Source organism: Papio anubis, chromosome 10 (assembly GCF_008728515.1).
Source record: "Papio anubis isolate 15944 chromosome 10, Panubis1.0, whole genome shotgun sequence".
Classification (NCBI taxonomy): Eukaryota; Metazoa; Chordata; class Mammalia; order Primates; family Cercopithecidae; genus Papio; species Papio anubis.
Genome location: NC_044985.1, coordinates 20,297,749 through 20,322,230, shown reverse-complemented (window position 1 = coordinate 20,322,230; position 24,482 = coordinate 20,297,749). Strand labels below are relative to the sequence as shown.

The 24,482-nt window shown below is 42.0% G+C and overlaps 2 protein-coding genes and 1 long non-coding RNA gene across 3 annotated transcripts in view; 2 read left to right on the top strand and 1 right to left on the bottom strand.

Annotated features, from left to right (window-relative positions):
- The window catches only part of MCM6 (minichromosome maintenance complex component 6), a 37,107-nt gene extending 27,373 nt beyond the window's left edge, over window positions 1–9,734 (top strand). The window contains exons 14-17 of the mRNA XM_003909171.5: window positions 1,423–1,558; window positions 3,207–3,362; window positions 4,909–5,048; window positions 9,231–9,734. Coding sequence (XP_003909220.2) covers window positions 1,423–1,558; window positions 3,207–3,362; window positions 4,909–5,048; window positions 9,231–9,347 — 549 coding nt within the window. The 3' untranslated portion in view covers window positions 9,348–9,734. The remainder of the gene's footprint in view (window positions 1–1,422; window positions 1,559–3,206; window positions 3,363–4,908; window positions 5,049–9,230) is intronic.
- Window positions 1,556–22,965, bottom strand: LOC103877264. Its single transcript, XR_002516046.2, has 3 exons — window positions 22,825–22,965; window positions 3,374–3,453; window positions 1,556–1,656 (listed from the first exon to the last, which is right to left on the bottom strand). It is a non-coding gene; the product is annotated as an uncharacterized LOC103877264 (long non-coding RNA).
- The window catches only part of LCT (lactase), a 54,565-nt gene continuing 45,644 nt past the window's right edge, over window positions 15,562–24,482 (top strand). Inside the window, exons 1-2 of the mRNA XM_003909172.5 lie at window positions 15,562–16,422; window positions 22,854–22,933. Coding sequence (XP_003909221.3) covers window positions 15,783–16,422; window positions 22,854–22,933 — 720 coding nt within the window. The 5' untranslated portion in view covers window positions 15,562–15,782. The remainder of the gene's footprint in view (window positions 16,423–22,853; window positions 22,934–24,482) is intronic.

Below are 24,482 nucleotides of genomic sequence, written 5' to 3'. Positions count from 1 at the left end.
GTAGGGCTAGTTCCAGCGCATTGTTTTCTTTCAGCTGTTAGGAACTTAGAAATCAGCTTGCTCTGTTTTAAAGAAAAACCTGGTATTTTTTATCAGTATAACATTCAATTTATATTAACTTGAAGAATTGAAAACATCTTTATGATTTTTCCTATTCAATAGGATAGCACTTAGAATAGGTTAGGTTGTACTACTATAAAATCTCAGCTGCATAAAACAATTTTTTTGCTTTGCTACACATCCATCAGGTCATCAGGGGACTCACCTTGTCAAGTTACTCAGAGATTCAGGCTGATATAAAGGCTTGATCTTGACATACGCTTTTATGATGACAGAAAGCAGGGAAGAGAAGGTGGTGAACCACGTGCTTTCTCCACCTTCTATCCAGAAATGGCACATACTCACGTTTCATTCGCCAGAGAAATTAACATGGCCACCCTAAGTTCAAGTGGATAGAGAAATGCCTTCCTACCAGGTGCCCAGAATGAGAAGAGCAAACATTTGTGAACAGTTCTGATTGCCACAAATACCACAAATACCTTTCCACTTAAGTCTTTTGTTTCACTCAGTAGTGTTTTAAACTTTTCTTCATATGTTTTTTGACATTTCTTATTGAATTTATTTCTTGATATTTTATCATTTTTGTTGGTACTGGAAGTAGGCTTTTTTTCCATTTCATTTTCTGTCCGGTTTCGTTGCTGGTTGTTTTTTTGGTTTTTGTTTTGTTTTTGAGATGGAGTCTCGCTCTGTCGCCCAGGCTGAAGTGCAGTGACGCAATCTTGTCTCAGTGCAACCTCTGCCTCCCAGGTTCAAGTGATTCTTCTGTCTCGACCTCCCAAGTAGCTGGGATTACAGGCATGCGCCACCATGCCCAGCTAATATTTTGTATTTTTAGTAGAGATGGGGTTTCTTCATGTTGGTCAGGCTTGTTCTCTAACTCCCAACCTCAAGTGATCTGCCTGCCTCTGCCTCCCAAAGTGCTGGGATTATAGACATGAGCCACGATGCCTGGCCTAGTTCTTATGCGATGTATATGTCTTTGGGTTCATATGATATGTATATATGTTTGTATTTCTACAAGTATATACTTAGGAGTGGAATTGTTGGGTCATAGGTTAATGCATGTTTTTCTGCCAAACAGTTGTGTCAATTTCTGTTTTCACCTGCTGTAAATGAGAGTTGTTCTACCTTCTTGTCAACACTTGATATTGTCAGTCATTTTAGCCATTCTGGTGAATTTATAGTGCTGTCTCTGTGTATGTAAGAGAGAGAATGAGAGAGGGTGTTTGTGAGAAAATCAAAGCAACACTGAGAGTGTGTTTGTGAGAAAACCAAAATACATACTACTGTGATTTCATTGGGAGAAAATCTGTTTGGTATATCAAGAAAAGTAACTGAATTACTTCATCATTATTGGTTTAGGTCCAACCTAAACATGTGAAGGAAGCTTTCCGGTTACTGAATAAATCAATCATCCGTGTGGAAACACCTGATGTCAATCTAGATCAAGAGGAAGAGATCCAGATGGAGGTAGATGAGGGTGCTGGTGGCATCAATGGTGAGATACTTGTTCATATGACTGTTTTGGAGTTAGGGACCAAAGCATTTTCTGAGATGTCATGTGGTAGAAGTACACCTGCTGATGGTTAATGAAATCTATGGTAGCAAAAAGGAAAAAGCAGATACTGAATTCTATTAACTGTTTATAAGTTAAAATGAAATTAAATAGTTGATATATATATATACTTGGCCGGTGCGGTGGCTCTCACCTATAATCCCAGCACTTTGGGAGGCTGAGGCAGGCGGATCACAGGGTCAGGAGTTTGAGAACACCCTGGCCAATATGGTGAAACCCCGTCTCTACTAAAAATGCAAAAATTAGCTGGGCATGGTAGAGACTGCCTGTAGTCCCAGCTACTCAGGAAGTTGAGGCAGGAGAATCTCTTGAACCCAGGAGGCGGAGGTTGCAGTGAGCTGAGACCCCGCCACTGCACTCCAGTCTGGGTGACCGAGCGAGACTCTGTCTCAAAATATATATATGTATTTGAGAGACTAAAATAAAAGGCACCAAAATGGTGATAATAGACATAAATCCCTTCAGTTTTACCCTAATTTGTATTGTTGTTTAGCTTCTGAATTTAAAACATGGTTTAAATCACATTAGAACAGAAAAATACTAGAAATTTTATTTATTTTGAGATGGAGTCTCATTCTGTCACCCAGGCTGGAATGCCTTGGCACACTCGTGGCACTGCAGCCTTAACTTCCTGGGCTCAAGCAGTCCTTCTCCCTCAGCCCCTCTAATAGCTGGGACTATATGCCCATGCCACCACTCCTGGCTAATTTTTTGAAAATTTTTTGTAGGAACAGGATCTCGCCATATTGCCCAGGCTGGTAGAATTTTTTATTTTGTATACAGTACTGCAAGTGGACTTTCAGATTGTGAAATCTTTATATCTCTGATCCCTCACATTCCTCCCGTTAGTTTTTGTCTTTACTAGTAGAGTTTATACATTTGCTTCTAATTTATTTGAAAATTATTATATACTCTGTATAACTGTATGCTTGGTTTATTTTTGTTTTTTTGTTTTTTGAGACGGAGTTTTGCTTTTGTTGCCCAGGCTGGAGTACAATGGTGCAGTCTCATCTCACTGCAACCTTTGCCTCCCGTGTTCAATCTATTCTCCTGCCTCAGCCTTCTGAGTAGCTGGGATTACAGGCACCCACCACCACACCCAGCAAATTTTTGTATTTTTAGTATAGACAGGATTTCACCATGTTGGCCAGGCTGGTCTCAAACTCCTGACCTCAGGTGGTCTGCCCGCCTTGGCCTCACAAAGTCCTGGGATTACAGGCGTGAGCCACTGCAACTAGCCAGTTTATTTCATTTTTCATTTTTATTTTTTGACAGAGGAGATCATGTGGGAATGTATGCTTGTTTTAAAATTAGTATTAAGGCTAGGTGTGGTGGCCCACGCCTGTAATCCCGGCACTTTGGGAGACCAAGGCAGGAGGATCACTTGAACCCAGTAGTTTGAGACCAGCCTGGGCAACATAGCAAGACCCTGTCTCTAAAACAAACAAAATAATAATAATTTTTAAAAGTGAAAAAATCAGTATTAAATATAAGTAGTATATTTGTAAATGCTTGACAAGCAGATGTTAGGGGCACAAAAATAGATTCAGGTGGTCAATTTTTCACTTAGGTCATGCTGACAGTCCTGCTCCTGTGAATGGGATCAACGGCTACAGTGAAGACATAAATCAAGAGTCTGCTCCCAAAGCCTCCTTAAGGCTGGGCTTCTCTGAGTACTGCCGAATCTCTAACCTTATTGTGCTTCACCTCAGAAAGGTGGAAGAAGGTGAGGCTTACCTGGTACTGCTTACATGCTCGGTCACTTCTGTAAGCTCTGTTCACATAGGCCACTTGTGCTTGCCAAACTTCGTGTTGTTCTGTTGGAAGAAAGGATAAGTTGTTAGATAAACTCACTTTAGCAAAGTAAATTTGTGGAGTATCAGCATAGCTGCCAGCCTGCACATTTCTTCACAAGCTTATTGTCAGGCAGAGGTTTGTAGGTCCTTCTTTTTAACATTCTAAGCCTATTTTAATAACTTTGGGACCCGATAACATATGAAGCAGAACATACAAATGTTTTTACAAATGCAAAATTACTATTCCCTTACAATGGTCCTGTTTAAAACAGCTGGACCCTTAGGGTATATTTTAACAGTAATGAATTGAACCCAGAAATCTGTACTATCAAAAGGCCATTGTAGACTAGAAATGGAGTAAAATCCTTATCTAGTTATTAGTAAAGTGTGGCATCTGGACACTAGTACGCTTCCTACCCTTAACTGCTTTACCATGCTATTCAAAGTTTCATCACCCTATAGTTAACTACAAAGCAGAAGGAAAAATTATGAATTCAAGATGTTGAACCTAAACTTCTACTTGATAGTTAAGCATCAGATAATTCTTGATTAAAAGGCCCAAGGATGGCTTGTGCCGGCTTCCTGGAATATTTTGTCATCACAGTATTTGCTCTGCTATGAAAGAAGAGAACAAGAGATTGTCGTTTCTGCTCTTGTTCCCTTGGGAACTTTAGACCAGTAAGAGAGAAGGCAACAAAGTGGCCACTAGGACACCTCAGCTTTTGTCCTCATTCCCATCTTGCACAAAATGATTTGGAAACTCAAGGTGTTCTTGATTCATGTTATATGTCATTATTCTCTTTCTCCCTCATACAGCTAAGTTTTAAACATAGCAGAAGTTGAGTTTTATGATAGTTATGTTATCCAGGTCCAAACATTTCCTATGTGTTGACAGTTCTACCAGGACTTTCTAAAAGTCTGGTAGACATTGGACTTGTTAAAAGAAGCAGGCAGTTCAGTTAGTAAGATGAACCTTGCTAAAATAAACAGGTAATTTTTTATTTTGAGTGAATACTCATAAATTTTACTTAAACTCCAGTTCCATAAAGCCTTACCCTTTCTACAGAGGAAAAGTTGTTGTATATCAGAATTTTTGCTTGCTATTGCTTCATTCCTAATTTATGGTTTTAGTTTCTGTTGGCAAACATTCTCAGAGGTGGTAAAGCATAAGAAGATGAAGAAAAGACCTTCATACTTTGAAATCTTAATAGCTTTAAGAAACGTATTTCTTATAATCTATTTTATTAGGTTTCTCTCCTTATGGATAAAGGAAGGCATGCTTTAATACAAGTGATACGACTTGTTATTTCAGGCTTATGCTAGAACATTGCGGACCTTATGTCAGCAGATGTACTTTCGGACAGCTTGATGTTTATCTAATCTGTACATTACGTTGTTGTCTATGTGGCAGAAATTTAACCAAGCACTGACAGTACAATTTGCTAGGTTAATTTAAATGTGTTTTTTTTGTTGCAGAAGAGGACGAGTCAGCATTAAAGAGGAGCGAGCTTGTTAACTGGTACTTGAAGGAAATCGAATCAGAGATAGACTCTGAAGAAGAACTTATAAATAAAAAAAGAATCATAGAGAAAGTTATTCATCGACTCACACACTATGTAGGTGCAGAAGTGCGCTTGTTCTGGTATCAGGGAGGGAGGAAGTTCATGCCCTGTATCTGCAGGTTCACTAGTGAAATTTTTTTTGACCTTTGTTTGTTTTGAATCATTGGAGTATAGTCAGAAGTATGAGTTGTAAAATAAGGGAGAATTAACAGCAGGTAAATGACTTATTTCCTCTGCTGAAACAAGCAGAATTTAGGTTAAGTCTCAGAAGATGGGATTGAGGTCTTACTAGTTAGGTGTTTTAAGCTTCTGTTTCCCACCCTCCTATTTGCCCTTGGTCGTACTGCTGTCACCTACTCCCTATGTTTCATTTTCCTCACATTCTTAGTTCCCACATTACCCAACCCAATAGTAAATCTTCTGTCTTGCTTGTTTGGTGAAACCTCAAACTTGGTTAAATATAACTTTTTTTTTCTTGTATCCTTTTCTGAGCAGCTGAAATTATCTGGAGAAAAGCATACAATTGTGAGCCCAGTCTTATTTAAATTGATGACCAGAAGTCTCAAGTGGATAGTTCTTATTGTCTCATTAACCTCATGACAGCACTGCCCAGTGCAATTCCTTTTCCCTGGTCAGCTCTTTGCCTCACTCTCCCACAGGACCATTGCATGCCTTCTCTCCATTCCTGTCAGCTGGCCATTCGCAGTACTCAGCCTGTCCACAGCTTTGTCACAGTTGATCACTCCTAGAAATACTGTCTTCTTAACTTGGTTCTGAGTCACTATATCTTCCTGAGGCTTCTTTCTCACTGGTTATTCTCTCTTAGTCTCTTTCCCTGAATCTATCTTTTTTTTGAGATGGAGTTTCGCTCTTGTTGCCCGGACTGGAGTGCAATGGCACAGCTCACAGCAGCCTCCGCCTCCTGGGTTCAAGTGATTCTCCTGTCTCATCCTCCCAAGTAGCTAGGATTACAGGAGCCTGCCACCATGCCCAGCTAATTTTTGTTTTTGTTTTTTTTTCAGTAGAGACAGGGTTTTGCCATGTTGGCCAGGCTGATATAGAACTCCTAACCTCAGGCGATACACCCACCTTGGCCTCCCAAACTGCTGGGATTAGAGGTGTGAGCCACCGTGCCTGGCCTGAATCTTTCTCTTCTTACTTTACTCGCAGATTGCTTACATTCATTACCTAAGTGATCTCATTTGATTTTATGAATTTACCCATCTACTGATGACTTCCACATTTATGTCACCAGCTCTCACCACTCCTGTAAACTCCAGATGTGTAGAGCTGGTTGCCTACTGAGAGCGTTGATAACAGGCATCTCGTGCTTAATGTGTTCAAAAACAGAGTTGTTCTTACTCAATTGCTATAGGCCAAACGCTTTGAAATTGTCTTTGACTCCTTGATTCCACTCTCCTCTCACAACTCCTCTTCAGCAGCAAATCCTCTGACCCCTACCTTCCATGTGTGTATATTTTCTATTCTCTTTTTGCTGCCTTCACCAGCCCACCCAAGCCACCAGGTATGGACTGTTGCAGGAGCCTCATAATTGTCCCTTTTTTTGTATTAGCGTCTTGCTTAGCAGCCAGATAAGTCTTTTTAAAATATAAATCAGATTATTTTACTGCCCTCCCTTCCAGTGCTTCTCTCATATAAGAATGAAATTCAGCCTCCTTGTCATGGCCTGCAGAACTATATACAATGTAACCCCTGTCCCCTCATTCACCTCATTTCACAGCAGTCTTCCCCTTGCCCATTCCACCCCAGTGACAGTGGCCTTGTTCCCTAGACACACCAAATATGAGGGCCTTTGCACTCACCCTTTTGTCTTTTTCCCTAGATACCCTCCTCCTCTCCAGTGTCTGCTCAAATGTTACCTCTTCAAAGAAGCCTTTCTTGCTAGCCTGCCAAAATAATAGCCTTCTGCTCTTGCTGTCACCCTGCCTTGTATTTCTTCATAATGTTTAACATGGCCCAGCAGTATATTCTTTATTTAAGTGGTTAGTTTGTCTCTCTTATAGAGTATAAGCTCTGTGAGGGTAGAGACTTTGCCCCAGGAGCTACAGTGGCGCATAGCAGGATCAAATATATGTTGAATGATTAAATTTTCCTATTATGGCCGGGCGTGGTGGCTCAAGCCTGTAATCCCAGCACTTTGGGAGGCCGAGACGGGCGGATCACGAGGTCAGGAGATTGAGACTATCCTGGCTAACACGGTGAAACCCCGTCTCTACTAAAAAATACGAAAAACTAGCCGGGCGTGGTGGCGGGCGCCTGTAGTCTCAGCTACTCGGGAGGCTGAGGCAGGAGAATGGCGTAAACCCGGGAGGCGGAGCTTGCAGTGAGCCGAGATCCGACCACTGCACTCCAGCCTGGGCGACAGAGCAAGACTCCATCTCAAAAAAAAAAAAAAAATGTCCTATTATGTGGCAGAGATTTAACTGTTGTGCCAATTCACAGTGCTCACTATGTAAATATTACAGAGGTCATGTATTGGGGTTGTGTCTTCTGAAAAACCGTCTTACTGTGAAGGTAGATCAGTGTGCGATTATTGGGGAGTAGGGAGATGTAAGAAAAGCTACACAGATCAGGGTCTAGAGTTGCTTTTCTAGTGGCGGGACATGTCTATGTGCTCCTTGGGATCAGCGTAAAGTAAAACGACCCAGGCAAGGAATCTGCTTCAGGACTTTGGAACATATTGTGAAGCTAACTGATCTAAACTTGAATTACTTACTTACTTATTTATTTATTTGAGACAAAGTCTTGCTCTGTTGCCCAGACTGGAGTGCAGTAGCATGCTCTCAGGCCCCGCAACCTCTGCCTTCTGTGTTCAAGTGACTCTCTTTTTTTTTTTTTTTGAAACGGAGTCTCGCTCTGTCGCCCAGGCTGGAGTGCAGTGGTCGGATCTTGGCTCACTGCAAGCTCCGCCTTCCTGGTTTACACCATTCTCCTGCCTCAGCCTCCCGAGTAGCTGGGACTACAGGCGCCTGCCACCTTGTCCGGCTAGTTTTTTTTTTTTTTTTTTTTTTTTTTGTATTTTTTAGTAGAGACGGGGGTTTCACTGTGTTAGCCAGGATGGTCTTGATCTCCTGACTTCATGATCCACCCGTCTCGGCCTCCCAAAGTGCTGGGATTACAGGCTTGAGCCACCGTGCCTGGTCTCAAGTGACTCTCTTATCTCAGCCTCCAGAGTAGCTGGGGTTACAGGCGCCCGCCACCACACCCAGCTAATTTTTGTATTTTTAGTAGAGATGGTGTTTCACCATGTAGGCCAGGCTGGTCTCAAACTCCTGACCTCAGGTGATCCACCCGCCTCAGCCTCCCAAAGTGCTGGGATTACAGGCATGAGCTGCTGTGCCTGGCCTGGATTACCTTTTAAAATTTGGCTTACCACCTGAACTAATTTGCTACAGAAAACTAGAGAGCTTATACTGTGCTGATCAGATATGCTTCCTGTGAAGGTATGTTAACACATAGAGTGAGTGCTTGGAAGTGTCCAGTCCAACTTCAGGAGTAGATTTGAAAGGGCAATTTTTTAAAAAGTGTCCAGTCCCCCTTAGTGGCATCAGCCTTTATACTGTGGAGCTTTGCCAAACTTCTTAGGATCAAATCACAATTTGCTGAGTTCCTTTCTATAGGCTTGGCTAGGAGCTCTTCTCATTTGTGGACATTTTTGACTGACCTATAATTATATCATGGGCTTAAAATCTGTCATCAAGATTTTAAGCTAGATGGCATGTTCTACCTTTTTTTTATTAGTTCAGAGTGGAAAATTTTTCAGATGAATTTTCTTCATAGATTGTTCTCCTAACTCTATGAAATGGTGGTATATGAAGAAGTTCAGTGATCAGTAATTAAAAATTGCTGAACGATATTAAGTATGAAACAGACTTCCAGTTAATTAGAAGATTTTGCAGAATTGTTTAACCTTAAAATTCAAGCATTGCTTCCTTTTTTGAAGTTATATTTACAAGCATTTGATGTAATATATTTAAGTATTTCTTAATTTTCCACAAGGGGTTTGTGGTATGAAAAGGTCAGCATCCTACTAGAAATAGGGTTTAGCAGAGCACTGATAGTGATTTTTGAAGTGTGGTCCTTTTCCTAAGAGTTTCTAGTTGGGAAATGAAAGAAAATGTTGATAGCAAACACTCAGAAGAAGGGTCAAGTCTTATATCTGGACATTGGTATAATACTGCTTGAAACCTGAGGACAAATATTTGTGTTTCACAGGATCATGTTCTCATTGAGCTCACCCAGGCTGGATTGAAAGGCTCCACAGAGGGAAGTGAGAGCTATGAAGAAGACCCCTACTTAGTAGTTAACCCTAACTACTTGCTCGAAGATTGAGATAGTGAAAGTAACTGAACAGAGCTGAGGAACTGTGGCACACCACCTCGTGGCCTGGAGCCTGGCTGGAACTCTGCTAGGGACAGAAATGTTTCTGGAAGTGATGCTTCAAGATTTGTTTTCAGAAACAACAATTGAGTTGATGGTCCTGTGTGTCACATTCATCACAGGTTTTATACCAACACAGGCTTCAGCATTTTGGTGTGTTTCCTGTCCCAGTGAAGTTGGAACCAAATAATGTGTGGTCTCTATAACCAATACCTTTGTTTTCATGTGTAAGAAAAGGCCCACTACTTTGAAGGTATGTGCTGTCTTATTGAGCAAATAACTTTTTTTCAATTGCCAGCTACTGCTTTTATTCTTCAAAATAAAATAACTTGTTCTAAAGTTGTCCATTGGATTTCCTTCTACTGTACCCTGATTATTGCTTCCATCTACTTGTGAATGTGAGTCTTTCCCTTTTTGCTTAATCTGGAGTGAAGGGGTAGAACTGTGGCATTATGGATTAAGTTTCTATGAGAAGGAGTCATTAGAGAATTCATATGAAAGCTAGAGGCCTTGGAGATGACTTTCCAAGGTTAATTCCAATTTTTTTTTTTTTTAAGTTTATAAAAATTAAAAGTTTATTGTACTTTTTAAAATTACTGTTTAATTTCTTTTACTTCTGTGTCCTAAGGGTAATTTCTCAGGATTGTTTTCAAATTGATTTTTTAGGGGAAGTAGGTCATTTGCTATATTATAAGCTATCCTCAAATTTTATGGTCTTCCAGGAAACGTTATTACCATTTATGATACTAACAGTTCCTGAGACTTAGCTATGATCAGTATGTTCATGAGATGGAGCAGTTCCTGTGTTGCAGCTTTTAACAACAGATGGCATATCTGGGACCTGCAGGGCCAATTAGGGAAATGTAGTAGTTCCATGTTCTATATGGTGAGCTTATAAATAGTAACTTCACTTTCTGCTGACTTGAAAAGGATGGGGTGAGATGAGGGGGCCTGGAAATGGATAGAGAATTTACATAGCAGATGTAGGGTATAAGCTGTCAAGGATGTTTTTAATGAGGGTGGGAGGGCCCTTGACACTGCAATGAGGAAGCTCTGGGGTGCAGGATCTCAGACTTCCTGTTGGGGGAGTGATAGGGCTACTAGCATAGCACAAACACCAGGCGGGACATTGTAGTGAAAATTTAGGAGACAGCAAGAAAGAGCCCTCTCCCACTTGTATTAGGAAGAGCATCTCCCTGCACTGACTTCATAAGGAAAATGGGGTGCAGAAGGCCGGGCGCGGTGGCTCAAGCCTGTAATCCTAGCACTTTGGGAGGCCGAGACGGGCGGATCACAAGGTCAGGAGATCGAGACCATCCTGGCTAACACGGTGAAACCCCGTCTCTACTAAAAAGTACAAAAAACTAGCCGGGCGAGGTGGCGAGCGCCTGTAGTCCCAGCTACTCGGGAGGCTGAGCCAGGAGAATGGCGTAAACCCGGGAGGCGGAGCTTGCAGTGAGCAGAGATCCGGCCACTGCACTCCAGCCTGGGTGACAGAGCGAGACTCCGTCTCAAAAAAAAAAAAAAGAAAATGGGGTGCAGAGATCTTGAAACATTACGTTTGGAACTTGAACTTTAATTTGACTATTTACTAAAGGAAATTTTACGTCCAGGAAAGATACATTGATTTTTGGCAAATGCGTCCACTCCCAGTCCTGCCCTTAATGAGAGTGGGGGCCCCAGAACAAGGTGAGATAATTACTGCATATCCCCTTTTTCCACATCTGAGTATGTGTCCTTATGTTTCCACACATTCAGTTTCTCCATGTGGTACTTGTCAGGGAGATGAGGTGGTTAATGGATAATGGATCATATATGAGACCTTTGTGAAGAAAATTAGACAAATATTTAAGATAAGTGGATAGACATTATAGAATGGGAAGATTTGAATGCCATAAATTGTCAACTGATATATTAATACATTTTTAACCAAATCCCAACAGACACCCATCAATAAGGAAATTATTACATAAGCTGTGGTACAGCTACACTGAGATACCCACAGACAAAATTGAGGTAGACCTAGATGTTTTGAAATTGAAGTATCTCTAGGACACATGGGAAAGAAAATGTGCAAATACAGTCAAGACGATTCTGGGGAAAAGGATGATAGAAGAGGCCTTGCCCTATCTGAAAGCAAAAAGTACTGCACAAGTGTAGAAATTAAGATCAGTAACGACTGGCACGTGAACAGATAAATCAGTCGCAACAGTAAAAAGTCCAGAAACATCTATGCACATACAGGTTTTTCGTTTGATAAGGTGACATTTCAAATATTAGAGGAAGGGTAGCCTATTCAGTGTTAGAAATTAGCCTGCCACACAGCATACCCAAGTTAAAATTCAAGATGTGTTAGAGATTTAAAGATAAAAGGTGAGTACACACATATAGTTAGATATTTAATAGCAGATATAAGTGCTAATGTTTGATAGCATAATGGGGTGACTAGTTAGCAACAATGTGTTGTATATTTCAAAGTAACTGGAAGAGAGAACTTGAAATGTTTCCAGCACACAGAAATGAAAAATATTCAAGGTGATGGGTACCCGAAATATGCTGACTTGATCATTACGCATTCTGTGCACACAAAATAACGCATGTACCCCATAAATACGTAAAATGTGTCAATTTTAAAAAGGGAATTTGAAAAACAACTGAAGGAAGTCAATCACGTTTTCCATGAACCTCCTCCCTCCCTCTTTTCTGCCACTCCAAAGCTGTGTGGGCCTACTGTGCGAGAGTCTTAATCCTGCCAAATACAAAGAAGCATGTTTGTTACTGAAAAAAATGTTCTTCCATAGGATTACCATTTTGTATCTATATTTTGAAAACAAGTTGTTAGAAATGTTTTATAATGTCATTAGTGTCAGGAACTGGCATTTTAAGAATTGTGCCTGTGATGAAGATCCATTAAATCATAAAGTATGTTAAAGGTCACAAAAGCAAAATACTGTCTAAGGCTAAGGCCCACATGGGACAGTCTAATACCCATGAGTACTCAACTTGTCTTGATGTCTGAGCTTTGCAGTGCAATGTGAATTTGAGCAGCCACAAATCTATTAGTAGAAAGCAAGACAGATTAATATAGGTTAAAACAATGGTGTAAACACATTTCTCCCAATAATTATCTCTTTTCCTGGGATCAACTTGTATGAAACCTTGTCAAAATGTACTCCACAACTATGTACAATTATTGTGTATTTTAAAAATAAAAACAAATGACAAATAATGAAAACAAGAACGAATACTCAAGTAGATTTGTCACAGGATTTTTATAAAAAGATGGTACCAGGTAATACATCTTTAAAGAGTATAGGCTGCTCTGCCAACGTAGTAACCACTTTTTATTCCTTTACTTTCACTTAATAGGCTTGCTTTCACTTAAGGAAAAAAAAGCCAGGCACGGTGGCTCACACCTGTAATCCCAGCACTTTGGGAGGCCGAGGTAGGTAGATCACATGAGGTCAGGAGTTCGAGACAAGCCTGGCCAACATGGACAAAACCCATCTCTACTAAAAATACAAAAATTAGCCAGGCATGGTGGCGGGGTGCCTATAATTCCAGCTACTGGGGAGGTTGGGGCAGGAGAATTGCTTAAACCCAAGAGGTGGAGGTTGCAGTGAGCTGAGATCATGCCACTGTACTCCAGCTTGGGTGGCACCACCACCACCAACAACAAAGATTCCCGCCGGGCGCGGTGGCTTACACCTGTAATCCCAGCACTTTGGGAGGCCAAGGCGGGTGGATCACAAGATCAGGAGATCGAGACCATCCTGGCTAACACGGTGAAACCCCGTCTCTACTAAAAACACAAAAAAATTAGCCAGGCGTGGTGGCGGGTGCCTGTAGTCCCAGCTACTCAGGAGGCTGAGGCAGGAGAATGGCGTGAACCCGGGAGGCGGAGCTTGCAGTGAGCCGAGATCGCACCACTGCACTCCAGCCTGGGCGACACAGTGAGACTCTCAAAAAAAAAAAAAAAGAAAGAAAAAGATTCCCAGGCTTCACCCTCTACAGTCTATGGAAAGTCATGGAAATCTATTTAAAAAAAAAAAAAAAAGACACTATAAACCAAATTAAAAGATGGGAAAATTTTTCTATCATGTTTTAATATGTGATATCCAAAGTCCCATTAAGAATTTTTATATCAGTAATAAGATAAAAATGGAGAAAGGATGTGAATATAAATCTCGGAAGGAAAATGCCCAATTAACATGAAGAGCTTCACCTCTTAAGTAATCAGAAAAAGAAAAAAAAACAAGCACATATTTACTTCAAAGCATGAAAAATGTAAAGTTTTATAATAGGCATTAGCAAGGCAGACAGATTCAGGCACACATCTAACTATATGTAGGATTTAAATTTGAAGAAGACTACCTTGGAAGACAATTGGCATTCAATCAATCAAAAACCATTTTTTTGAGACATGATCTTCCTATGTTGCCCAGACTGGCCTCAAGCTCCTGGGCTCAAGCAATCCTCCAGTCTCAGCCTCCAAAAGTACTGGCAAAACAGGCATGAGTGACCATGCCCAGCCTGTATATAAGGATATTCATTTGCAGCATTGTTTGCAACACAAAAATTTAAAACCAACCGAAGTGTTTAATATGCAAGATGTTAATTTATGGTACATTCTTGCTGTGGAAAGCTGTGCATCTGTTAGAGGTGGTCTGTAAGTTCTGACATAGGCAGCGCTATTTTTTTTTGGGGGGGGGGGGGTGGACGGAGTCTCGCTCTGTCACCCAGGCTGGAGTGCAGTGGCCGGATCTCAGCTCACTGCAAGCTCCACCTCCCGGGTTTACGCCATTCTCCTGCCTCAGCCTCCCAAGTAGCTGGGACTACAGGTGCCCGCCACCTCACCCGGCTAGTTTTTTGTATTTTTTAGTAGAGACGGGGTTTCACCGTATTAGCCAGGGTGGTCTCGATCTCCTGACCTCGTGATCCGCCCGTCTCGGCCTCCCAAAGTGCTGGGATTACAGGCTTGAGCCACCGCGCCCGGCCTGGCAGGCAGAGCTCTTAAGAGCTGTCAGGTGAAGAAAAGAAGGCTGAAAAACTACACATGGCGTGATTCCATATATGTTAAATTGTTTTATATTTTAAATGTTATACAAATGTTTCCATTTGTACATATGTAATAATAATGATCCCTGAGCAGTACTGTTCCATACATGCTACAAGAAAGACCCATTTAATCCCCACAGCCTATGATGAATTATCCACATTCTACAGGTGACAAAATTGAGGCACAAAGTTAAGTAATTTTCATCAGATGAGATTTAAACCCAGGCATTCTGACTCCTGTATAACCATTAAGATATGCAGAGAAAGAAAACTGGAAAGATGCATATTGTTGAAGATACTTATTCTAGGAAGAGGAGGGGGGAAGGTGAAGGAATTTGCAAGTTTTTCGTAGATGTTTCCATATTGTTCGAATCTGTTACAAAATGTGTTCAGCATATTTTTAAAGAGGGAAAATTTGGGGCAAAGGACTTATTTTTGTTGTATTATGTAAACAAATTTTTAAATAATTTGTGGCTGGGTGTGGTGGCTCACACCTGTAATCCCAACACTTTGGGAGGCTGAGGCAAGAGGATCGCTTGAGCCCAGGAGTTCGAGACCAGCATGGGTGACATGGCAAAACTCCATCTCTACTAAAAGTACAAAAAATTAGCCAGTCGTGATGGCACACACCTATGGTCCCACCTACCCAGGATGCTGAGATGGGAGGATCGCTTAAGCCCAGGAAGTCAAGGCTGTAGTGAGCTGTGATCGCACCACTGCACTCCCACCTGGGCAACAGAGTGAGACCCTGTCACCAAAATAAATAAATAAATAAAAACTTGATAATTGTTTTCTTCAGACATTTTCCAGGTTCCTCTGCTTAAATTGTATAGGAAGTTCGAGGTTTTTGTGTTGGTCTTTATTTTTTTATTTTTTATTTTTTTTGAGATGGAGTCTCATTCTGTCGCCCAGGCTGGAGTGCAGTGGCATGATCTCGGCTCACTGCAACCTCCGCCTCCCGGGTTCAGGTGATTCTCCTGCCTCAGCCTCCTGAGTAGCCAGGACTACAGACGCATGCCACTATGCCCGGCTAATTTTTTGTATTTTTAGTAGAGACAGGGTTTCCCCGTGTTAGCCAGGATGGTCTTGATCTCCTGACCTCGTGATCTGCCCGCCTCGGCCTCCCAAAGTGCTGGAATTACAAGTGCAAGCCACCGCACCCGGCCCTGATCTTTACATTTTTAAATATTGCATTAGTGAACCATGTACTGATTTTGTGATCATAGATAACCCAGTTAATTATTGTCTTAATTAATCACTTAGTATTTTACAACCTCAGTTATTGTTATAAAGTAAGGGTTCCACATACCTCCTAACAGTTCCTAGAAAATGGAGCTGACTTGGCATGTAGCCTTTATTGCCCTGCTAAGTGTTTCATGCTGGGGGTCAGACTGGGAGTCTGAGAGAAATTTCATTTCCACCGCTGGTCCTTTAACCAATGACTTGCTGCACAACCTGAGCGGGCCCCTGGGAGACCAGAGTTCTAACTTTGTAGCAGGGGACAAAGACATGTATGTTTGTCACCAGCCACTGCCCACTTTCCTGCCAGAGTACTTCAGCAGTCTTCGTGCCAGTCAGATCACCCATTACAAGGTATTTCTGTCATGGGCACAGCTCCTCCCAGCAGGAAGCACCCAGAATCCAGACAAGAAAACAGTGCAGTGCTACCGGCGACTCCTGGAGGCCCTCAAGACTGCACGGCTTCAGCCCATGGTCATCCTGCACCACCAGACCCTCCCGGCCAGCACCCTCCAGAGAACCGAAGTCTTCGCTGACCTCTTTGCCGACTATGCCACATTCGCCTTCCACTCCTTCGGGGACCTAGTTGGGATCTGGTTCACCTTCAGTGACTTGGAGGAAGTGATCAAGGAGCTTCCCCACCAGGAATCAAGAGCGTCACGACTCCAGACCCTCAGTGATGCCCACAGAAAAGCCTATGAGATTTATCATGAAAACTATGCTTCTCAGGGTGAGTACACATTGACCTGGTGGTGACCCCTCGACAGCCTTCATCACACACCTTCCCCGTCCCCCTTAGAGCAGATTTGGCGTTTCTCGCCACCCACCTTCAGCAGTCCTCTCATGTCTCTGCATAGGGAGAAATTAATAATGTACTGATTTCCCACTGGAGATAGGAAGGGGTGCCTAATAGGGCATAATGCTCAGCATTTCCTTTGAAAAATATCTTTGAGGCCAGGCGCAGTGGCTCACGCCTGTAATCCCAGCACTTTGGGAGGCCGAGGTGGTTGGATCACTTGAGGTCAGGAGTTCGAGACCAGCCTGGCTAATATGGCAAAACCCTGTCTCTACCAAAAATACAAAAATTAGCCAGGGATGGTAGCAGGTGCCTGTAATCCCAGCTACTTGGGAGGCTTAGACAGGAGAATCACTGGAACCCAGGAGATAGAGGTTGCAGTGAGCCAAAATCATGCCACTGCACTCCAGCCTGGGCAACAGAGCAAGACTCCGTCTCAAAAAAAAAAATGTATATATATATACACACACACACACACACACACACACACATATGTACACACATACACACACACATATATATCTTTGAAAACCCCCTTGCCCAGTCTTGAGTTGGGCAAGCCCTGATTGTCTCTCTATCTTCCTTTCTATGTCCTGCTGCCCTGACTTGGAGGCAAGGCTTCATGGTTTCCTGTCCTTCCCCCTCAGCTCCCCTTTACTTACATGTCTTAGTTGGAGCTTACATTCCAGCTTGGGAGACAGACAAATACAAGATGAAACAATTATATACCACAGGATGAGGAGAGCACAACTGTTAACTGTTCACATTCCTGCCTCCTAGGGGACTTGAAGTTTTGATCTGGAGACCTAGGCTGTACCAGGACTTTTGTGATTTTAATCAATTCCCTAACTGTACATTAGGTACACCAATTTTGAGAACCAATTTTGCATTATGTATGCTTTCTTGTTTTCATTATATACTGTATACATACATATTTGTATATATAGTACCTGATATATATACATACTTCTATGTTCTAGTTTTTCAGTTTAACATATTTTATGACTATATTCTCATTTTATTAAAAACTTGAGCCAGGCGTGGTGGTGGCTCATGCCTGTTAGGAGGCCAAGGTAGGAGGATTGCTTGAGGCCAGGAGTTGGAGACCAGCCTGGGCAACATAGCAAACCACCATCTCTAAAATAATAATAATAATTTACTCCAGTGCTGGAATAGTATTGCTTAAAACAAAGCAAAAACTTGAAAGCATAACTTTCAATGGTCTTATAGGTTCCCATTGTATAAATGGAGCATAAAGTTTAAACTATTTTCCTTATTTTTGTATGTTTATTCTAATTTTCACTAGTTACAAGTTATGTTGCAATGACATTCCTATCTATAAACTATTTCCGACCTTCTGATAAATTCTTTTTGACAGAGTCTTAGAATTGAAACTACTAGGTAAAAAGATCTGCATTCTTTAAGATTTTAAAGCATGGTACTAAATTATTTTACAGAAAAGTTATATAATCATTTATACGAACAGTTATAAAATTACTCTTCCAACCCCATTCTGTCGTTTCAAATGCTATATTTTAGTACTAATTTAACAGTGAAAGCACTTATTTTCATCTCTTGTTAATTTGCACGTATTTGATTATAGAGAGGTTAAACATTTTTTTCTTTTTTTTTTTTTTTTCTGAGATGGAGTCTCACTCTGTTACCCAGGCTGCAGTGCAGTGGCACAATCTCGGCTCACGGCAAGCTCCACCTCCCGGGTTCAAGCGGTTCTCCTGCTTCTGCCTTCCCAGTGGCTGGGATTATGGCACGCACCACCACATCCGGCTAATTTTTGTATTTTTAGTAGAGATGGGGTTTCTCCTGTTGGCCAGGCTGGACTCGAACTCCTAACCTCAGGTGATCCGCCTGCCTCGGCCTCCGAAAGTGATGGGATTACAGGCTTGAGCCACCGCGCCCGGCCTTAAACATTTTTTTTTTTTTTCTATCTTAAAAAATAAGGTAGGACATTATAGCAGCCTTATTCACAATAGCGAAAAGGGGGAAGCAACCCAGATATCTGCTGATGGATGAATGGATAAACAAGATGTGGTGTAGACATAAAGTGGAATATTACTCCACCTTTATTAAAAAGGGAGGAAGTCTTGTCACGTGCTACAACATGGATGAACCTTGAGGACATTATGCTACGTGAAGTAAGTCAGACACAAAAAGACAAATGCTGTATGATTCCACGTATAGGAGGAACCTAGAGCGGCCAAATTCATGGAGACAGGAAGGAGAATGTCAGAGGCCAGGGGCTGGGGTAAGGGAGAAATGGAGAGCTGTTTAATGGGGATAGAGTTTCTGTTCTGAAAGATGAAAAATTCTGGAGATTGGTTGCACAACAATGTGAATATACTTAATAATACTGAACTGTACACTTAAAAATAGTTAAGATGGTACTTTTTCTGTTATGTGTATTTTACCACTTTTTTTTTAAGGCAGGGTAAGGGAAGAAAGTGTGAGAGTGGCTGGGGATATTTTAGACAGAGTTGCCAGGAAGGCTGTTCCTGGGCCACCATTTGAGCAGTTGGGAATGCAGGGCGAGAGTGGGCTCGAGAAAGAGAAAAGGGGCCCAGTCTGAGGGAGAGCAGAGCTCTGGACACAGAGACAGTTGCCTGAACCTAGGAGCGCCATGGAGAACCACAGTGCTCTTTGCAGAGCCTGTCTTGGGGCGGGTCAGCAAATAAACACAGAGATGTGTGTTGGCTCCAATCCTACTGAAGAAGCTCTGAGTAAAATAAACTTTGAAAGAATTGAGGACAGGCGCAGTGGCTCACATCTGTAACCCCAGTGCTTTGGGAGGCCAAGGTGGGCAGCTTGTTTGAGCTCAGAAGTTTGAGACTAGCCTGGCCAACGTGGTGAAACCCCATCTCTCCTAAAAAAAAAAAAATCACAAAAGTTCTCTTGTAGCTGGGATTACACACGCACACCAGGTGTGGTAGTGTGCGTGTGTAATCCCAGCTACAAGGGAGGATGAGGTGGGAGAATCGCTGGAACCCGGGCAGCAGAGGCTGCAGTGAGCCAGAATCACGCAGTGAGCCAAGATCACACCACTGCACTCCAGCCTAGGTGACAGAGCCAGACCCTGGGGAAAAAAAAAAAAAAGGAAAGAAAGAAAAAGAAGGAAGGAAGGAAGGAAGGAAAGAGAGAGAGAGAGAGAGAAGAAAGAGAAGAAGAGAAAGAGGAAAGAGAAAGAAAAAGAAAGAAAGAGGAGAAAGAAAAAGACAGAACTAATGAACAAATGAAAGAAAGAAACAGAAAAGAAAATAAAAAAGAATGAAAGACTACAGAAGAAGCAGGATTGAAAAATAATAATAAAAAGAAAGAAGGAAAGACAGTATCATCCCAAATAAAGAAAAATCTTATTTTGAGGATGGATGCACAAAATTCTTTAAATTATAAAACTATATGTACATGTTTATTTAAATGTTTTCCATATTTTATTTTTACTTTTCATCAGGTGACTAAAGACTTTCTTTTTAAACTCGTATCTTCCTTCTTTTCTTCTGCTTATTTCTCCTACCCTTCATTTTGTGTTTCCCCAAATATCTGTCCCCAATATCATGCAAGACACAGAATAAGTTCTCTTTTTCAGTCTTCTTACTATTTCAAAAAGTGGTTTTTCTTCCCTCTCTCTCCCTCATGCTCACTTTCCTTCTAAGTCCAATCCTATAGACTTATTGTTCTTTTAAAAATGTATTATTTGATATACATCAAAAATGTTATATAACATAGCTTGATTAAAAGCAAAAAAAAAAAAAAAAAACCCATAAGAAATGCCAATGAACCGACTACTTAATCCAACAATTAAAATAGAACAGAATACCACTTCACACCTACGAGGAGGGCTGTAATTAAAAATACAGACTATAACAGTGCTGGTGACACTGTGGAGTGAATGGAACCTGAGTACACTGCTAGGGCCATGAACAACGGTGCAGCCACTTTGGAAAACAGCCCAGCACTTCCTCAAACTTTAGAGTTAACATATGGCTTAACAATTCCTCTTCTAGGGATATATCCAAGTGAAATGAACAAATGTCCAAACAAAAATGTGTACACAAACATTCATAGCAGTGTAATTCATAAAAACCAAAAGTGGAAACAATGACCATCAACTGACGGATAAATAAAATGTAGTATTAATATATCCATACAATAGAATATTATTCAGCCATAAAAAGAAAGAAGTTATTTTGTTTATTTATTTATTTTTTAGACAGAGTCTCGCTCTGTCACCCAAGCTGGAGTTCAGTGGTGCAATCTTGGCTCACTGCAACCTCCACCTCCCAAGTTCAATCAATTCTCCTGCCTCAGCCTCCCAAGTAGTTGGCACTACAGGCATGCACCACCATGCCCGGCTAATTTTTTTGTATTTTTAGTAGAGACGGGGTTTCACCATGTTGGCCAGGCTGGTCTCGAACTCCTGTGCTCAAGTGATCCTCCCACCTCAGCCTCCCAAAGTGCTGGGATTATAGGTGTGAGCTACCATGCTTGGCCGGAAAGAAGTTCTGATATATGATACAACATTGATGAACCTTGAAAACATGCTAGTGAAAGCGGCCAGTCACAACCACGTATTTACATTTACAATCTACATTTACATTTACAACAAATGTCCCGAATAGGCAAATGTATAGAGACGCTAAAGTAGATTAGCGGTTTATTCCGCGGAAGTGATGATGGTTTGAAGTCTGGAAACCTGTGGAATGTGAAACAGATCCATGGAGCACAACCATTAAATAACTGGGAAACAACATTATCTTGTCAGAATGAGAACTAAATATCTCCCAGTGATATTCCATGCTCAGAAGTATTTCAAAGATTCGTTGTGCTTATCAAAATAAGCACCATTGTAGTTGGTAATGGTTGTTTGTGGTGGTTTCATTGGCAGGGGATCTATCTTCTATAGAGAATTTGAATGAATATAGTCCTATTGTTAAAATCTGAAACTGCAGTTTTATTCAATTTTTGTTTCGTGTTTCCAAATCACAGGTCTGAGCCCTTTCTGTCCACCCAGTCCTAAGCTTGATACTTGGAGGGATTACATAAATGTTTAAATTTTGCTCCTCAAGGAGCATCCAATGTGGGCTGAAAATTTATATCCATCGACAGCAACACAGAGCTGCTGAGCCATCCCAGCGCCACGCAGTGTTTCTCAAATTACGGTCTGAGGACCATTGTGTTGGAATCCCCCGAGAAGTGTGTTAAAATGCTTGCGCCTGGGCCCACTCTACTCTGCTCACTCTGAATCTCCGAGGGCAGGGCCTGAAATTGGCATTTTTTTTTTTTTCTTTTTGAGACGGAGTCTCACTCTGTTGCCCAGGCTGGAGTGCAGTGGTGAGATCTAGGCTCACTGCAACCTCTGTCTCCTGAGTTCAAGCAGTGCTCCAGCCTCAGCCTCCCAAATTGTCGGGATTACAGGCGCACTCCACTCCTAATTTTTGTATTTTTAGTAGAGACGGGGTTTCACCATGTCGGCCAGGCTGGTCTCGAACTCCTAACCTCAAGCGATTCACCCACCTCGGCCTCCCAAAGTGCTTGGATTACAGGCGTGAGCCACCGTGCCCAGCCTGAAATTGGCATTTTAACAATCTCGGTAGGTGACTGTGATGTACACAACAGTTTGAGAACCACTGTTATGTCATCCAATGTCAAAACAAGTGGGTACAAGCCACACTTGCTAATATTTCCTTGTTTCTCCCCTCAATGCCCAGTAGGGGCTGTATTGATATTTTCCCATGAATAAGGATCAGGGAACAGCAGTTTCCTGAGAGCAGCCCGACTTTAAAAAGAAGTTTAGGAATGGGCACAGTGGCTCATGCCTGTAATCCCAGCACTTTGAGAGACCAAGGGGGGAGAAGTGCTTGAGCCCAGGAGTTTGAGATCAGCCTGGAAAATATAATGACACCATATCTCCACAAAAAATTTAAAAACTGGCCAGGCATGGTAGCGCATAACTGTAGTCCCAGCTACTCAAGAGCCTGAGGCAGGAGGATCGCTTGAGTCTGAGAGGCTGAGACTGCAATAAGGTGAGATCACACCACTGCACTCCAGCCTGGGCGACAGCAAGACCCTGTCTCAAAAAAAAAAAAAAAAAAAAAAAAAAAAAAGAAGTTTAGGAAGGAGTCCTCTCCTTGCCAACTTTCCAACTGCTCTGCATTTCATAGCCCTGATTTTCACAAACTCTCTAAAGGAACATTATTTTTTTTAAGCCACCTTTTCTTCTAAAATCTTTCAGCTAGAGTAAAGTCACGTGGATGACTTCTTCGGGTCCATAGGAAATGAATCCCCCAGTGGTTTCCGCAGTCAGAGCCTCCCACCTTCGCTCACCTGCTGCTCATGTCTCTGGTTGGTTGCAGGCGGAAAACTCTCTGTTGTCCTGCGAGTTGAAGATATCCCGGAGCTCCTGCTAGAACCACCCGTATCTGCGCTTGCCCAGGTGACAGCAGCCCAAAAATATACCTGTAACATCCAAGGAGAGTTTGATTTTAATTTTTTAAAAACAAGAGAAGTTTTGGTCTGTTTGGTTTGACATTTCTGTAAATACCTCAGAATGAGTGGTATATATTCTCTAGGTTCATAATTACCTTAAAAACAAAATCTTGAAGCTGCAGCTCCTGCTTGGTCAAGTGTCGGCATCCCTGCAGGAAGGAGTCACTTGCCTCTGCTTGCTCTGATTTTTGAGTCCAAGATAGCTTACAGGAGAAGAGATGAAATTATGGCAAAACAGGTACTAGGTTTATAAAGGGGTTTTTAAAAAAATGTGTACCTGGCCAAACACGGTGGCTCACATCTGTAATCCCATCACTTTGTCGGGGGAGGTGGGAGAGTTGTTTGAGCCCAGGAGTTCGAGACCAGCCTGGGCAACATGGCAAAACTCCCTCTCTACTAAAAATACAAAAATTAGCAAGAGATGGTGATATATGCCTGTAGTCCCAGCTGCTCGGGAGGCTGAGGTGGGAGGATCACTTTAGCCCTGGAGGTCAAGACTGCAGTGAACTGTGATCATATCTCCAGCCTGGGTGACACAGCAAGACCCTGTCTAGAAAAAAAAAAAAAATTTTAAATGTTCAGACATCCTCTATCACTTTTTATTTTTTATTTTTAGTTATTTATTTTTTTAGAGACAGGGTTTTGTGGCCTTCTCTGTCACCCAGGCCAGAGTGCAGTGGCATGATCACAGCTCACTGAAGCCTCAACTTCCAACTCCTGGCCTTGAGCAATCCTCCCACCTCAGCTTCCCAAAGTGTTGAGATTACAGGCATGAGCTGCCACGTCCAGCCAACTATCACTTTTTAACTATAATTTATATTTTTTATTTTTTATTTTTTTTGAGATGGAGTTTCATTCTTGTTGCTCAGGCTGGAGTGCAGTGGCACGATCTCAGCTCACTGCAATCTCTGTCCCCTGGCTTCAAGCAATTCTCCTGCCTCAGCCTCCCAAGTAGCTGGGATTACAGGCATGTGCCACCACGCCCAGCTAATTTTGTATTTTTAGTAGAGATGGGGTTTCACCATGTTGGTCAGGCTTGTCTCAAACTCCTGACCTCAGGTGATCCACCTGCCTCAGCCTCCCAAAGTGCTGGAATTACAGGCTTGAGCCACCACGCCCAGCCTTTAACTATAATTTTTAAAAGAAAAATCAAAATAATCTGAGAAGTGAACAGCTTTGGGCCCCCTTGGGCTGCTGGGCAGTCTGGAAGCCATGGGAACCACTGCGGGCCTCCAGTTCTACAGCATCGCCCTGGCGCTGTAGAGATGCGGTGCTGCTCATTGGCGTCTGCGTGGTGATGGGGGCCCCAGGAGTCAGGGTCCAGTCTTCAGATTTTCCACTTCAAACACGATGGAACCAAGACCTGATAAGGTTCTGGAGGGACAACTCCAAGGCTGATTGCATGGACAGAATGGCATCTAAATTAGTTTACAGAGGGCGATAACTGCTATCAGTTATGAACGCAGGAGGCCAAAGTGCTGATCAGAAAAATGCTT